Source organism: Gymnoscopelus microlampas (genome assembly GCF_963454915.1).
Source record: "Gymnoscopelus microlampas genome assembly, chromosome: 6".
Lineage (NCBI taxonomy): Eukaryota > Metazoa > Chordata > Actinopteri > Myctophiformes > Myctophidae > Gymnoscopelus > Gymnoscopelus microlampas.
In genome coordinates, this window is record NC_139943.1 from 38,673,449 (window position 1) to 38,689,664 (window position 16,216).

The following is a 16,216-nucleotide window of genomic DNA, read 5'->3' on the forward strand; positions in this document are numbered from 1 at the left end:
AAAATTTCCAACGGATTTTCCATAAGTGAAAAAATGCAGAAGTTAGGAGCCAATGACTGTTTTTCATATAATTCAAAATGGTGGGCGATCTAAAGGTCAGAGGTCAAAAGTCAGACCACGAAAGTTGTCGGGCATGAAGAGACGCATGTGTGTATCGAAGTTTCGTGGTTGTAGGTCAAACAGGGCATGAGTTGTACCTGTTCAAAGTTGGCACTTTCAATTGAGTGCTATAGCGCCACCCTTTGACGAATGAGTGTGAGAATTATTTCTTGGTAGTTTTTCATGACCATCTACCATATGGCCGAGTTTCGTAAAAAGCGTATGCACGGTTAAGCCAGAACTGGCAAAAACAAGTATTTTTCAAACTGCTCAAAATTGCGGAAAATCTAAGGGCGGAGCTTAATGGTCAAATCGATACGTGTGTTCCTCATGAGTCAAGGCACATGTGTAAGCAAGTTTCACGACTTTCGGCCAAACGAGGCATGACTTATGCCTGTTTAAAGTCTGCCTTTTCAAAAAATTGCTATAGCGCCCCCTTTTGGCCAATTGGAGTAAGATTGGTTTCAGTGATATTTGGAATGACCCTGTACATTTCTGCAAAGTTTCAAAGAAATGTGAGTCTGCATGTATGTTTTAGGCACAGATGAATAATTTTCATAAAACTGTAATAGTTAAAATCTATCTCCTCCTGGGATTTTTGAGCAATCTGCACGAAACGTTTAGCACTTGAACTTTGGACCACTGCCTACAAAAATTTCCAACGGATTTTCCATAAGTGAAAAAATGCAGAAGTTAGGAGCCAATGACTGTTTTTCATATAATTCAAAATGGTGGGAGATCTAAAGGTCAGAGGTCAAAAGTCAGAGTGTGAAAGTTGTTCAGCATGAGGAGACGCATATGTGTATCCAAGTTTCATGGCTGTAGGTCTAACAGGGCATGAGTTGTACCTGTTCAAAGTTGGCATTTTCAATTGAGTGCTATAGCGCCACCTTTGGCCGAAAGATTGTGAGAATTATTTTTTGATCGTTTTTCATGACCATCTACCATATGGCCGAGTTTCGTAAAAAGCGACAGCACGGTTCAGCCAGAACTGCGAAAAGTGGCAGAAGTGACAGAATACTGCCAATAACAATACGGTTCCAGAGCAGAGCTCTGGCCCCGTAATGATGTAGAAATGAAAACAGAAGGTAGACTACAAAATACGGCAGGTTATGCACTGCATAGCCTGTCGTATTGAGTCTGCATAATATGCAGACTGCCGTGGTCAACTGTTTAAACAGCCATTTAGAATTTCTTCAACATGGTCCCTTCCTGTTTAAAACCTCTTTGGGCACCCCTTGTAGGATGCGTTCAGATCACCCAAGGGACATTTGTACCACATTTCATGCTTTTATGAGATTCTTTAGGTATCTTGCATCATCTTTCACACTGTAGGTGGCCATTTTCAATTTAGTCAATAACTCACTTCCTGTTTCAGATTATTTTGAGCACCCCTTCTAGGATGTGTTAGGATGACCCAAGGGACATATATGCCAAATTGTATGCTTTTTCGAGATTCTATAGGCTTTTTGAGCCAATCGCCAACACTGTAGGCGGCCATTTTCAATTTTGTCAACAACTCACTTCCTGTTGAAGACTTTTTTGGGCACCCCTTCTAGGATGTCTTAGGATGACCCAAGGGACATGTGTGCCAAATGTTATGCTTTTTGGAGATTCTTTAGTTGTCTTCTGAGTCAATCGACAACACTAGGCGGCCATTTTCAATTTGGTCAATAACTCACTTCCTGTTTCAGATTTTTTTGGGCACCCCTTCTAGGATGTCTTAGGATGACCTAAGGGACATGTGTGCCAAATTTTATGGTTTTTGGAAATTCTTTTGGTGTCTTTTGAGTCAACGGTCAACAGTTTAGGTGGCCATTTTGGATTTTGTCCATAACTCACTTCCTGTTTAAGATTTTTTTGGGCACCCCTTCTAGGATGTTTTAGGATGACCCAAGGGACATCTGTATCAAATTTCATGCTTTTATCCGCCGCGTAACAATTTTTCACTTAGCAGCCCCTACTATCTCCCCTTCTCGGTGGAGAGTTGGGCCCACAGCGACACACTAATACCAGCAAACAACATTTTGATTCAGTTTAACCCATTAAGACCTGGAACGCATCTGTGTCATTTTAAGATTTCTTTGGCTATTCAAAAATAGCAGATATACAAGCTCATGCGCGACAAGGTGGTGCCGCACTATGAGCTCGTAGATGTGCTATTTTTTTTTTGTCTTGAAAATGTGTGCAACTATTTGAATATATTTGTTTTTAAAGGGAACATTTGTAACTCAAATCTTTGCTTCTGGGGGTCCCTGGCACGAAATATTTTGAGATGGGGGTCCGTGGCCAAATACATATAATTTTGGGGGTCCTTGACAAGAAAAAGTTTGAGAATCACTGATATAGAAACATATGTTTTTCAAAAAACTGTAGGATTTAAAAGACATTTATAAAATACCCAGAAGCAAAGATTTGAGTTACAAATGTTTGCTTTAAAAATATATATATATTCAAAGATTTGCGCAAACTTTACGAAAAAAAAATAAAAAAAATGGGGATCTGCTATTTTTGAATAGCCAAAGAAATCTAAAAATGACACAGATTCTAAATCGGTTGAAAACAATGTTTAAAAACGAATGATGCAGTATGTTTAAATGTTTTAACATCTTTTTCATTACTTACTTGGCTCATCTAATTGTACTCCCATTCTACTGTTGTTCACGATGGCGATACGAGACTCAATGGATTTCTCCTGTGATACGTTTGGATTTGTGACCCACAATTTGTGCACCACTGCTGTAGAGGAACCGATTCACTGTGCTCTGGACAAGCAGAAGTCAGGATTCTGCTCTGCTGTTATTAATAATCACAATTTGTGTTGAAGTTTGTTGATGTCCCTGTTTGTTTAAATGTTTTCCCTCTTCTGTTATTCTCAGTCACATCAACAAGCGGACCACCTATTTTGACCCGCGTCAGGCATTCACAGTGGAGGATGTTCTGGTGAAGCCTAAACGTTATGATGGAAACACTTCGGCCTTAGAGATCCTTCAAGGTCGTGACCTCTCTGACAAGGTGGTCCTCATTACCGGGGCAAACTCTGGGATTGGTGAGTTATCTAGTGTCCCACTGTCTAATTTTGGTAATTGTTTTTATATAGCAAATATTATAGGTGCAGTAAAATGTGTTTTCAAAGTGGAGCCACTAGGTGGTGATGTGGTATTATGCTGCACTTTGGGTGCACCTGACAAGTGCCTTGTTATTGTCCCCTGCAAGCAGAGTCCCCATATTATCCCTCTAAAACCAGGCATTCATCAACATTAGCCTCTAAAATGATACACTTAAGCTCAACAAATCACTCACTAATACCGAACATGATTGTATTGAAGTTCATTAGCTGGGCTGAATTGGATGTCATTGTTAACTGTAATGAATGGTGTCCATTTCGCCCCAGCAAATGCATGGCTCAGTATATAATGGTCTGGAAACAAATGTATTTCCTCTTTTATTTAGTGTGAATTAGCACGAGCAGAGGCCATTTATTCAGACTCGCCGCTTTGTTCGGGATAGAATAACGACAGCTTTGAGGGGAATCAAACAAACATAAAATCACTAATTGTCTTTATATTCAAATATTTTGTCCCAAGCACTGTGTGGACAGTGTAACTGCTCTGTGGATGGTATATCTCACAATACGACCACAGTATTCACATTAACAACCACCTGGGGACCCTGTTTGAAGATTGAGGGCGTTGTGTGAACTTCTTAAATACCTCACTGACCTGGATGACTCTATAATATGGGACCTTTTATTTTAGATGAGTATTTGTAACAGTGGGATGTTAACACATGTTTGTTCTCTCAATTTTTGTATTTTTCATGAAACAAAGACAAAGAAGGATTTGCTCATCAGTCAGATTTCATTTGATGAAGCACACCAATGATTAATGAATGTTGCACACACAGACGATGATTAATGAACGCTCCCCGTGTTTACTTTTGTTAGAAAGTGGTAGCCTGTAAACAATGTTGTCCCTGTTTTTTGACAACCCGTTTGTTGTTACAAAATTCTGCCAACGTAACTAAATAATTACAATTAGTGTATGTACAAAATGTTCAATGTGGCATTTTACAAAAATATTCATGTTGTAGTAGAATCAAACCACGTTGCAATGAACTGGCTGTAAATTCATAAGCATTTTAAAACACTGCATCCAGTCATTCAGTTACAGGAAAGCATTTTAAGTGAATCTTTTAAACTGCTAGTCTTTTGTTTAAAAAAGGTTGAACAACAGTTTTATAGAGGGCATAGGGAAAAGCAGCATTTGGATTTGACCACAAGAGGGCAGAGGAGTTCTATGAGGATCATTACAAGAAGGCTTTATAATCTCAATATAATCTTTTATTTTTATTTAATTTGACTTTAAAATATCCATAATGAATTGATAAATTCAATCAATTCAACTTTTGTTCTATGGTATATTTTGAAGTTATATATCCTCAAATAATCAGCATAATTATGGAATGTCATTTTTTTAAAACACAGAAATGTGTGTTATATGTTTGTGCCAATTAAATATTTAACATGATAAAAATTCATGTCTATTTCTCCAATGGCAGTAGAAGTTAAATGTGCAGTTGCCATAATTAACAGTATGCCAATAGTAAATGTCATTACTAGCGCGCTCCTTTGGCTTTGCAGTGGCCTACCGGTGAAATGTGCTTATGCCAATTGGTTTGACACACTTAGAATTTTAATGGCATCAACAGTGCATCAGTTCCAGTGTCAAGGCTATTTTCTTAGCCTTGTAAATAAATGTTTCTTCCACTGGAAATTTGTGATTTAAAAAAAAGTATATTATTAGTAATAGAGATCCAGGACCATTATTTAACAAGCACATTTCCATTTCAGGCTCTTAATTTAGCTCTTAATGCACATGAATGTGAAATGCATATGTGTTTATTTATGCATGAAATGTAATAGTGTATGGTTTTGTGACCAAGCTTGATGCTCCATTGGAATAACGCTGGAAGGCGAGACAGGACTGTGGCTTGTCTCGCCCATGTGATCACTGTGCCGTGTTCGACACATTAGTCTTCCTCTCCATGCTCTCCTTTTGTAAATTAAATACCAGTACCGACCTGAAGAGTGTTTTTAATTGTTATAATGTGAATGAACGATCACCGTTTGTGTTCACTCTTTCTCTCCACTCCACTCTCTTCTCTCTCTTTCTCTCTCTTTCATTTTTTCCCTGTCTCTCTCTCTCCCTCTCTCTGTTTGTGTGTCTCTCTCTCTCTCTTCTCTCTCTCTCTCTCTCTCTCTCTCTCTCTCTCTCTCTCTCTCTCTCTCTCTCTCTCTCTCTCTCTCTCTCTCTCTCTCTCTCACTGTCTCTGTCTCTGTCTCTGTCTCTGTTTCTGTCTCTGTCTCTGTCTCTGTCTCTGTCTCTCTGTCTCTGTCTCTCTCTCTCTCTCTCCCTCTCCGTCTCCGTCTCCGTCTCCGTCTCCGTCTCCGTCTCTCTCTCTCTCTCTCTCTCTCTCTCTCGCTCTCGCTCTCGCTCTCGCTCTCTCTCTCTCTCTCTCTCTCTCTCTCTCTCTCTCTCTCTCGGTCTAAAGGTTTTCTTAGTCCTATAGAATGGTGGTTGTACACCTGTACCTCTGCATTGATCCCTGAGTAGCTTTGACCCTGGCTCAGGCCTACCATCCATCCCCATTACCCACTCCTGCCCTGGTCCTAATTCCCCTCCATTGAACTAACTCTCAGGTTATTTACTGGCCAAGGGTCCATGGCACAGATGTCCTTAAAGGGGCCATTTTCATGATATGTCAGACCCCACTCAGCTGGTCTGCAGTGCACTTTTCCTTTTTTATTTTTTTTACATGCTATGAGCAAACGGCTACATTTAGAATCTCAGGATATTTTATTATTAGCCTTTTTTTCTTATTTTTTTGCATGATTATCTTTTTTTCCACATTAGTCGGTGGAATCAAAAATGTTGCATTCAGCAAAACTTCTCTAAAAATAATATATATTTTTTTGGTGAAGCAAAGCTATATTTATATTGTGCTTTGTTAGCATACACAGCTATATTTGCGCTGTGACTGCTCTGGTGGGACCCGCCTGCTGCTACATGTATACGTTGAGCTGTCAGGGGACTCGCCACGGTCTCCGCGGTTCTCAGGTGCCATTTTGTCAGCGTAACGTGTGCTGAGTAGTGGTCAGGGCTAACATGCTGACCCTCTGTCTCTCTAGCAGGGCGACACGCATGTTAGCACATCTATATATATATACACTGTAAAAAAAACAACTAAAAAAACAGTTTACTCTGAGAGTGTACAACGGGTCCATTTGGTTTCATTTGTACACTCTCTGAGTTACAAAAGGATAAGTTAAAACTGAGGATTTTCTGTGTGTGTGTGTGAGTGTGAGTGTGTGTACACACACACACACACACACACACACACACTCACACACACCTTATATCCCTCATGCTATTCAAGTAATCCATCAATATTTCTGATGCGCGCAAGCGGAAAAAATAATGTTGAGACATGGTCTTTCTAACATCGGCTTGCTTTTAAAAAAACGATGTGTCTGAGATGTGTCGTCATCGAAAACATCGACTGGTGACAACGGCTGAATAGGCTCAGCCAACTATAAAGAATACGTCTTTTTTTCACGGCATATATATGCTGTTTTGCACCTATGTTTTTATTTAAAATCAGTTTCATGTCCCGTCCGTATGTTCAGAGTTTTTTTTCTATCTTCATCCGCAACCATGCATTCGACAGAGACCCGCAGTGTTGAACCCCTCCACCTCTTCCTTGGTATAAATGCACACTCTGAATTCCACACTGCTTTTGTTTTGGGTGGAGGGCCGGTGTCGGAATAAGAAGCGGAGAAGAGTTAGGCAGGCCAGGCAGGGAATAGCGAGGAGGATTAGGGGGACAGAGCGCTTCGTAATGTCCCGGTGCCATCAGTATCTCTAAGACACTCCTGTCCCCGCAGTGGTTTAGGACTTTGAATGTTATTCGTATTCATGAAAAGACTAACGTTGTCCCATGTTTGCCTTGATCCCGGTGTTGTTTCGGGTGGATTAGGTGTCAGGCCCGTGCTCTCCTCTCTCTGGATGGAGAGATCTGTAAGCAGATGCAGCGAGTCGCGGAGCCGGGGGGGAGCCTCTGTGTGCAGATTAAACCCATAGCCTGGCTTTGTGGCTGATCATTAGATTGAGGGAGATTTGTTAAGCATAACTGCCATTAAATTGGCTGCAAAGCCCTGGTATTTACTGCACCGCTGTTTATGAATAAGGACCCCCTTAAAGACCCCGCGCGGCGATGCGTTAAACCCGAGCCTCGGTAAGGAGGGAGATGCATTATTCATAGTGGGAGGAATTAGATGGATAAAAAGATGTTCCTGGTGAGGGTGGCATGCAGCGTCAGTGTCTCAGTGTGTGTGTGTGTGTGTGTGTGTGTGTGTGTGTGTGTGTGTGTGTGTGGTTTTGAGCGTCTGCGAGTGTCAGCGGGTTAGCTGACATCCAGAGTGTGTCCATGTTTATATTTGCAGCATTCATGTGTCTGCTGTGGGACAGGGTGTGTGTGTGTGTGTGTGTGTGTGTGTGCGCCCTCGATGGTTGTGTTATTGTAACTGAGCGACCGAGGAAATCGAAGGAGAGCGTTTTCTTTTTTTTCTTCCAAACAGGCATTTCATGTCCTCTCTGATGAATGTGTTTATTGGCTACGTAATGAGAACCAGTTATGGTTGGTTAGTCAAATTATTCAACTTTATTAACCTTGGATGAAATTCGCTATGCAGACCCCAAACCGGTGTAACATGCAAGAGCGTTAACGCTGGAGGCCAGAAGGGCTCAATAATGATTACAGCTCTAATATAATAGAAGTGAAGTGGTTTAAGAGAGGATGGGATACATATATGTGCTCAAAGGCTGTGAGTGAAATAAAATGAAAAGGGGTAGCGGGTTATTGTGTGTAGTCAAGTAGTTTATAGACCTATCGAGTTTACAGTCTGCAGATGATGAGGGGACAAAAGTTACATGAAGGAGGGGGGTTTGATGGCAGTGATGAAAATAGCCCTCACACTCTGGTGTGTGTGTGTGTGTGTGTGTGTGTGTGTGTGTGTGTGTGTGTGTGTGTGTGTGTGTGTGTGTGTGTGTGTGTGTGTGTGTGTGTGTGTGTGTGTGTGTGTGTGTGTGTGTGTGTGCGTGCGTGCGTGTGGGGGGGTGTGCGCATGTGCGTGCATGCGTGCGTGTGTGTGTAATATATATGGTACGCATATTTATACATACGTATATATTTGACCTTGTGTGCTTTGGTGTGCATGTTTTTTTCTGCTTGTGCATTTGTGTGTGTGTGTGTGTGTGTGTGTGTGTGTGTGTGTGTGTGTGTGTGTGTGTGTGTGTGTGTGTGTGTGGTAGAGAGGTAAGCACAGCTGCAGGAGGAACCGGGGTGACCACTGTGGTGTGGGGGTGAGATGAGAGATTGCAGAGGGAGTTGAACATGGACACAGAGGGTCAGAGCTGTGTGTGTGTGTGTGTGTGTGTGTGTGTGTGTGTGTGTGTGTGTGTGTGTGTGTGTGTGTGTGTGTGTGTGTGTGTGTGTGTGTGTGTGTGTGTGTGTGTGTGTGTGTGTGTGTGTGTGTGTGTGTGTGTGTGTGTGTGTGTGTGTGTGTGCGTGCGTGCGTGCGTGCGTGCGTGCGCGTGTGGTCACAGTGGTGGAAGGTGTGAAAAGGGGGGACTGAGGTGGGGGGGTATAAAGCCACTCCTCTCGTCCGGAACAGCTCTACCTCTCGCTGTAATTACTAACCATACATTCCACTTTTGGGGTGACAACGCCCTCCTCTAAAACTAATGGAAAGGAATTAGAAGGGCTCCTACAAGCTGGGGTGCTCTTTTGGGGCTGGAAATTCACAGCAGCAGCAGCAGCAGGAACAGGTGTACTCATCATTGAGAAACTCAGGAGTTAGTGTTGTTGGGGTCTAGGGGGATTGAGACTGGATCCTATAGCGGGGGTAGCACTGCGGGGCAGAACAGAGGTATCACTAGACCCAATTTAGGAGAGATTTAGTTCATCTGTGTGGAAATGGTGGGATACTGCCCCCATCCACCTTAACAACTATTACTTTTGACACAAGGAGAAAAAAAAGCGTTGCCCTTCACCAGAAAAAGAAAGCAACCCATAGGAGTGATTAGTCTATTTGGAGATTTTGGTGTAAAGAACAGCAGCTGATGAAAAGGAAGCCAGAAGATCATTTTCTCCCCGTTTCCACATGGTCATGTTAATTCATATCTTTTCATAGCTCCCAGGGATATCACGGATACCATATTTTTTGCATGTGCAGTAACGATTGTAATGATTTGAGAATAGTATAACTTGACCATGTAAACTCATGTTACATACATGTACAAGCCAATGGTGCCTTGAGGTGGATATGTGATATTTAGCCAGATATGTAGGCTTTGTCTGTTTATGGTGTGGGATGCTCGTGTGTTTTCAAAGAGAGCAACATTTAGGGAGAAGGGAACAGGGGAACCAAAACATGTTTACCCATAGGTCTTGTAATGATCCGAATTGACTTTCACTTTGCCCACATGTACTGGGGTTATTTTAGCTAAATGCCTCTTTGGATGCAGATCAAGTTAAAGAGAAAGAGTCGGCTGCTCCGTTTGCCAAATAAACACGTTCACTGACGAGGCTGGTAATGATCTCATTACGTCGAGCCAATACACCTGTGTACGATGGGGATCCAGGGAGGGTCGGTGGGGCGGGGAGGACAAACAAAGCGTGAAATCACTAAATCACACTCATTATTGGGGATATCAGGAGGGCCAGGATCCTAATGTACCATGAAGAGCATTCACTGCTTAATGGAGATTTTTTTTTCCCACCCATTTTTACACAATACAGTAGAATACATTTTGAACAGTTGTGGAACCTTTTTACTGTATATACATATATATATATACTGTATTTTATTTTTATTTTTTTCACAAAACACGTGTGATTTGATGGTTCAGTGAGGCTGGACTGTGCGTTCGCTTCTGTCAGATTTCTAGTCTGGGCTGACACTTGACAGTGTAGAGAACTCTCCCTTTCTTTTTCCTCTATCTGTGCACTGACTTCCCCTTTAATCCCCATTGTCTGACAGAGACAAAGAGCGTTGAGGACTGTTCCAGTCCCAACATTACAGCTACGGCCTACTGTGTGTTGTAAAACAGCTTATGGCGTCTGTCGATCCACCGGTGCAACAGAAACCCTGCGGTGACCTCTCGTCATGTTCTAGCGTCAGCACGCGACTGTGAAACAGGCTCCCTTTGTTGTACACCTGACCAGGAACTCATTTCAGCATGGCCCCTCTTTACCGGCAATACAGGCAGGAGGGCGGGGAGCCTCTGTACAGCAACGCCACTCTCGTTATTTCACAATTAATGTCAAGCCCTTGTTATTTGTCATTGGAAAAACATGGCTTCGTCGCTGCTGTTGTTGTCGCTGCCATATTCTAATTTGTTCTCTATTATGGAAAACACTGGTGTCGATTAATTTCACTTTCATGGTTTGTACACACAACAAGTGAGCGTGAGAGTGCGATGTGATGTTTACTAGGCAGCCAGTATTCTTGTTCAATTTACAGAGGATGAAATAATCACTGTTTAACTTATGGCGTTTTTTGGAATCCTGTTTTTTTTTTCTCCCTTTTTATAACTTTTGTAAATTTAAAGGTCTTTTGCTGTTTTGATGTGCACTCCATCATTCAATTTTAGAATGTGCTGTATCCTAGGGCAATACTATAACACAATTCATTCATAACATATTAGAGGGCTTTTATTCTTTTTTTATTTTTACGGAATCATAGTGAAAATAATACATTTTTGGAGAGCAGGACATTTTTATGGTTTGTGTTTGCGTTGAGTTTGAATTTGTGTCTTGAAGGCAGCTACTGTACCTGCAATTCTAAATTGTCTGTTTACGTGTGCGTGTGCGTGTGTGTGTGTGTGTGTGTGTGTGTGTGTGTGTGTGTGTGTGTGTGTACACACTCAGCAGCTGAAATCGCTGATTTCTCAATCGTGTTGTTTTTATTTTCATTTCCATTTCTCGTGAGCGAAACGATCTCTGCACACAGCTGCAGTCCCCTCCATTACACCTAATAAGGTGTCATATAATTTAATTCCATGCTTCACTTGTCAGAAAGGGCTTCCGATCCTGCTCCAATTTTTGAGTTTTAATAGATATTACTCCTTAACACTCCCCTCACAATTAGGCCTCCCAGTTTCGCTCTTAATGAAAATCAGATTAAGACGTATAATCTAATTACAGTTCATATTAATCCGCCGTCTGATACACCCTGCCTGCTGTGCCGCCGTCTCAGACCCTCGTCGCCACAATCACTTAGCCGTATGCGTTGGTTTGTCAATCAGGGCACGCCTGCTCTGTGCGTTTGTGTTGGCTTGGATGTGTTTGTACATATTTATGTTTTTGAGGTCTGTTCCTTCAGTGTAAGAGTTTATAAATGCTATTGAAACATTTTGACTGTGCCCTGTGCCATTGTAGACTTACTGTTTTGCAAAACTTTTGAAGGATATTGAATGTCAGAGGAAATAAAACATATAAAGTGTGAGAAAAAAAAAAGAATCCCATAAATTAATTCAACCTACGGGTTGAAATGACCCATTTAGAGTTGCAATTTAGAAATGAACTTCTCCCTCCATCTTCATTTTTTGTCAGTTTTATCGTGACTACATGATTTGGATGGAGCCATGAAGTAGTCTTGGACTGATAAATCCTGCTTCTATCAGAGGACCTCATTTGATGGGAGAAATGTCCTTATCGGAGGCCCTTTGATGTGCCTGTAATATCACGCCAAGGTTCAGTCTGAACGCTGTGGCTGCTAAGTTGTTCAACACTTGACTCTCCGTCTCCACAATGGCTGCTGTTTGCATAATTGATGCCGTCATTGTATAATTACGATCATAATTAGTAACCAAGCTCACTTCCCCCCTCTCAACCCATGCGCTCTGTACACTGAGCGACACCTCCTGCACGCCTGTGGTCGGACGCCCAAACTTTATCTCGGAGGAAGAAGGGGAACTTCTCCCAACCACATTAATTCAATCAGCACCATCACTTCAGAGAGAAATGATTAACTTTCTCCACGAGACCACTGGCTTCCTCAATGAAAGAAATTGCATGGAAAATTGATAGGGATTGTAATCCCCCCCACCCCCCGATCCGACTGCCCTGAGAATCTCCAGAGTTATCTTCAAAAATAGCTTAATCTTGAAAGCGTTGCGCTCTTGCCATCTCTTTCCTCACCATGTCTTTGTCGGTCTATGTCTCCCCCCCTCCCACTCCCCCTCCCCCCTATCTCTCTCTCTCTCTCTCTTTCTCTATCTGTCTCTCTTTCCACACTGCAGGCTTTGAGACGGCCAAGTCCTTCGCCCTCCACGGCGCTCACGTGATCCTGGCATGTCGGAATCTGTCCCGGGCCGCCAAGGCGGTCAGCCTCATACAGCAGGAGTGGGTAAGTGGCAGTGGAACCTTTTCAATGAAGTTCAACCAGCCTGGCTGACTCGCACAACCATTATGTTTTGTTCCAATCTCCTTTGTGTTTGTATTGCTCGCTGTGAAGTGCTCTGGAAACGCTTTTAGAACAGTGCTTTGAGTAAATGAAGTTATTATATTATGATTCCTGTTAGTATACTGAATACATGAACACAGACTTGCACATGATCCATATGCATATAGGCCCCAGCCAAGATGGTGTGTTCTGAAACTGCAAGTCTGCTCTCCTCTCAGTGACAGAGGAAAAAGTATGGAGGTCTAGTATTGGGGAGGGGGGGGGGGGGGGGTACTATGGATTGACGAGGGAGGGGAGGGACTTAGTATAGGGAGGGAGAGGGCATCTGATAATTACCTGAGATTATTGCTCTAATATCGCAGTGCTTGTGACGCGTCCCCAGATTTACGAGTGTGGGAAAATAAACAAGTGAAATGTGGGTGCTGAAGCAGAAAGAATAAGCCATTAGCACTGGGTTGATTACAGAGAGGGGGACTTGAAGACGGAGGAGAGCTGAGTGCTCAGTGCAGATATGGAGAGAGGGAGGGAGGGGGAGAGAGAGACAAATGCCTTTGAGTAAGAGTAGGGCTGCGGTGTTTAAACTCCCCCAAGTCTCTAATTGAACTAAGCCCCGAGGCTGTCAGGGCTGCTCCGCAGTGTGAAATCCAGTGTACAGATCTATTAATGCGGCCTCTTTGTCTAAATGAGCGAGGGGAAAAGCTCTGATCTAAATGCCGGATTTCATAGTCCAATTGATTTTCAGCCTTCACGCGTGTTCCGCCCGTGGAATTAACCGAGACGTTGTCGGCAAAACTGTTCATGTTTAGAACTGCTTAAAAAAATGAACTAATTCAGTGAGCCCAAGTGAGTGAATGACACTGTTTCCTGTAGTACAATGGCATGTGCATAATGATTTTCCGTCGCAACGTCGAGCCAATAAAAGTCCAAAGCGAGCGTCCTCCACAAAGTAAGACTTCCCCAAGCCCGCACCATATTTCCTTCATAAGGAATCCCCCTACACTACAGGTTAATGAATAAAAGTCACGATATCAGAATAAATCTTTAGAGCAAATTCTCCCCTCCGGCGACATTATTAATAGATTCGGGAGAAGAATAGCGGGGAGGATTAATCTTAAAGTTGATGGATGGACTCTCCTCTCCTTCCCATGCTCCCACACTAAGGTCATTTTGATAAGAGGCTATATTTTGGGGGTCCGCCGTACAAAAGGTCATCATATCTACTTCCAGGTCACTCCCAGAGTTCCGCCCCGGCTGCCAAGGAGCTGAGCTGCCGTCCCGATACCACGGGACCCCCCTGACCTCTAACTACCTGCCTGCCGTTACTCACAATAGCCTCTTTCTTTTTTCCCCTCTCTCTCTCTTTCTCTGTCTCTCTTTGGTGCGTTCTTTCCCTGTGTGTAAGTGCACGTGGGGTGGCTCTAACATTCATAGCAGGGGTGAGGAGAGATGGGGTTCTTCTGACAGTGGGTATAATAGCGAGGTCACACACATTGCGGATAACGGGCAGGTCACAACGGCCACTGGCTGTTAAGGAAGAGCAGGGTCAGAGGGCACATCCTTCCCGGCCAATCATGCTCTGCTCTGCCAGGACCAGCTACTGTATCAACAGAAAAATATACTGCACAGCAGTGGTTTTCAACGTTTTTGTGCCCAAGGCACACCAATTGGCTAGTCAAAACCTAAAGGCACACCTGTATGCAAAAATAGATCTACAAGCGCAAAGGTTACACAATGTCACATGTTGTGAGCTTGTAGATCTGCTATTTTTGGGAAAAAAATATAATAATAATAATTTGTGCAGATAATGACATGCCCAAAATAGGGACACTTTCTTTAGGTTATAACATTTGCGCAAAATATACTGATAGTAAATTAATATTAATATAATGAATTCATTAATTATATATATTATAGGCTCTGATGCCTGACGGCGTGTCCCAGGTTTGATTCCCGAGCCCAGCGGTGGAATTGCTGCATGTCACTCCCTGAATCTCTCCCCGTTACTTTCATGTCTCTACTACTGTCCTATCGAATGAAGGCAAAAATAAAATAATGATATTAATGTGATGTCGCAAAATCCCAAGCTACGCCTGGACTTGTCTCATGGCACACCAGTGTGCATACATGTACCGTTTGGGAAACACTGCTGTACAGTACAGGTTCCTGGAAGAGTTAGAGAGCAGTCATGTTCTCAGCTGATATGAATATCATAAAGTTGGGGTGAAGTAATCATGGATTAATTTATACTTTTTTCTGGCTGTGTTTACGCTACACATGGATTTCATTATGGGGCCTCTGCTACGTCTTCATCGCAGGACTCCTTCCAATAATAGCGTGCCGTTTTCTCTCTCCTGCTGCTCGCCAGCTACAGTACGTGGTCGTGCAGCCCAATCGCCAGCAGGCTCATTAGCGGAGTTTAGAGTAGTGGAGAGGGGCTAACCATTTACCTTATGATTGTGTTTTACAATAAGCCCTGATGCCGGGCCGTCTTTATAGGGTTCAAGGGGGGCTGCGTTTACAGGCTGTGATGAAGCCACAGTAAAACTGAGAGGGGATTAACCAGCAGATGGATGCCGGGGAAAAAGATGGAGGGAGAGAGATGACGGACGGATGGGAAGACAGATGAGCGAAGGAAAATAGAGTGGACTGGGGTGAGACAGCGGAAAATAAGGAGGAGTCTGATTTGGATGGCCTCGTATTATCTACCATAAGCGTTTCCGACACTTTTTTGTTTATTGCCTCCGTATAATCTTTCATATTTCTCTTCTTGTACACAATAAAATCCTCAGTGTTAAATTATCCATGTGTACGTAACTCTGAGAGTGAAGTTCACAAATAAACAGACACATTTGTACGCTCTCAGAGTTCATTGCTGTTCTCTATGCTTTGTTCTCTGCACCAGACCTAGATCGATCTCCTATTCCTCTCACAGTACCCAGGCAGCTTAAGCTGCTGGTTAAAAACCAAAGCGTTGCCTGCGTGCCAGTGATTTATTTTTCCTGATTGCTTCTAAAATTCTGCTTATCTTTGACTCTGACGTCTCCCTCTGAGAGCTGTAATGGACTCCCCGGAGATGCAGCCCAGTGCTTGGTGGGCCGACCAAGGCCCTTGGCCCCCCTAGTAGAACAATACACGCGTCACACACATACACACACACACACACACACACACACACGCACACACGCGCTCGCGCACACGCACACACGTCTGGATCTTGTATTATTATTAGTATTATTATTTTTACCCAAAATGCCTATTTCCCCCGCCGCCCCCTCTCTACAACACATGCTAATAAGATCCTTTGTAAGGGCCTTAATTAGTGAGCTAGCCGCTGATTGCTGTGTTTGTGATTGCTGCTTGTGTGTGCGTGTGCATGTTTGTGTGCGAATGTGGCGTGGGTGGGGGGTGGGAGGGTGGTATTAATATGGTTGTGTGTATGTGTCAGGGAGGAGGGGGGGGTACGGGGTGTATTAATATGAGCCACTGTGGAGAGCTCTGTCAGGGTCTGCTCTGGAACCAATTAGGCTAAAGCTCACTGTCCACTGAGGCTGCTGGGAGGAGAAAACAGCCTGCTGCTTGCAATGTCAA

At 43.2% G+C, this 16,216-nt stretch overlaps 1 protein-coding gene across 1 annotated transcript in view; it reads left to right on the plus strand.

Annotated features, from left to right (window-relative positions):
* wwox (WW domain containing oxidoreductase) overlaps positions 1-16,216 on the plus strand; it is a 194,838-nt gene that overhangs the window by 13,885 nt on the left and 164,737 nt on the right. The window contains exons 4-5 of the mRNA XM_084059169.1: positions 2,979-3,148; positions 12,465-12,571. Coding sequence (XP_083915295.1) covers positions 2,979-3,148; positions 12,465-12,571 — 277 coding nt within the window. The remainder of the gene's footprint in view (positions 1-2,978; positions 3,149-12,464; positions 12,572-16,216) is intronic.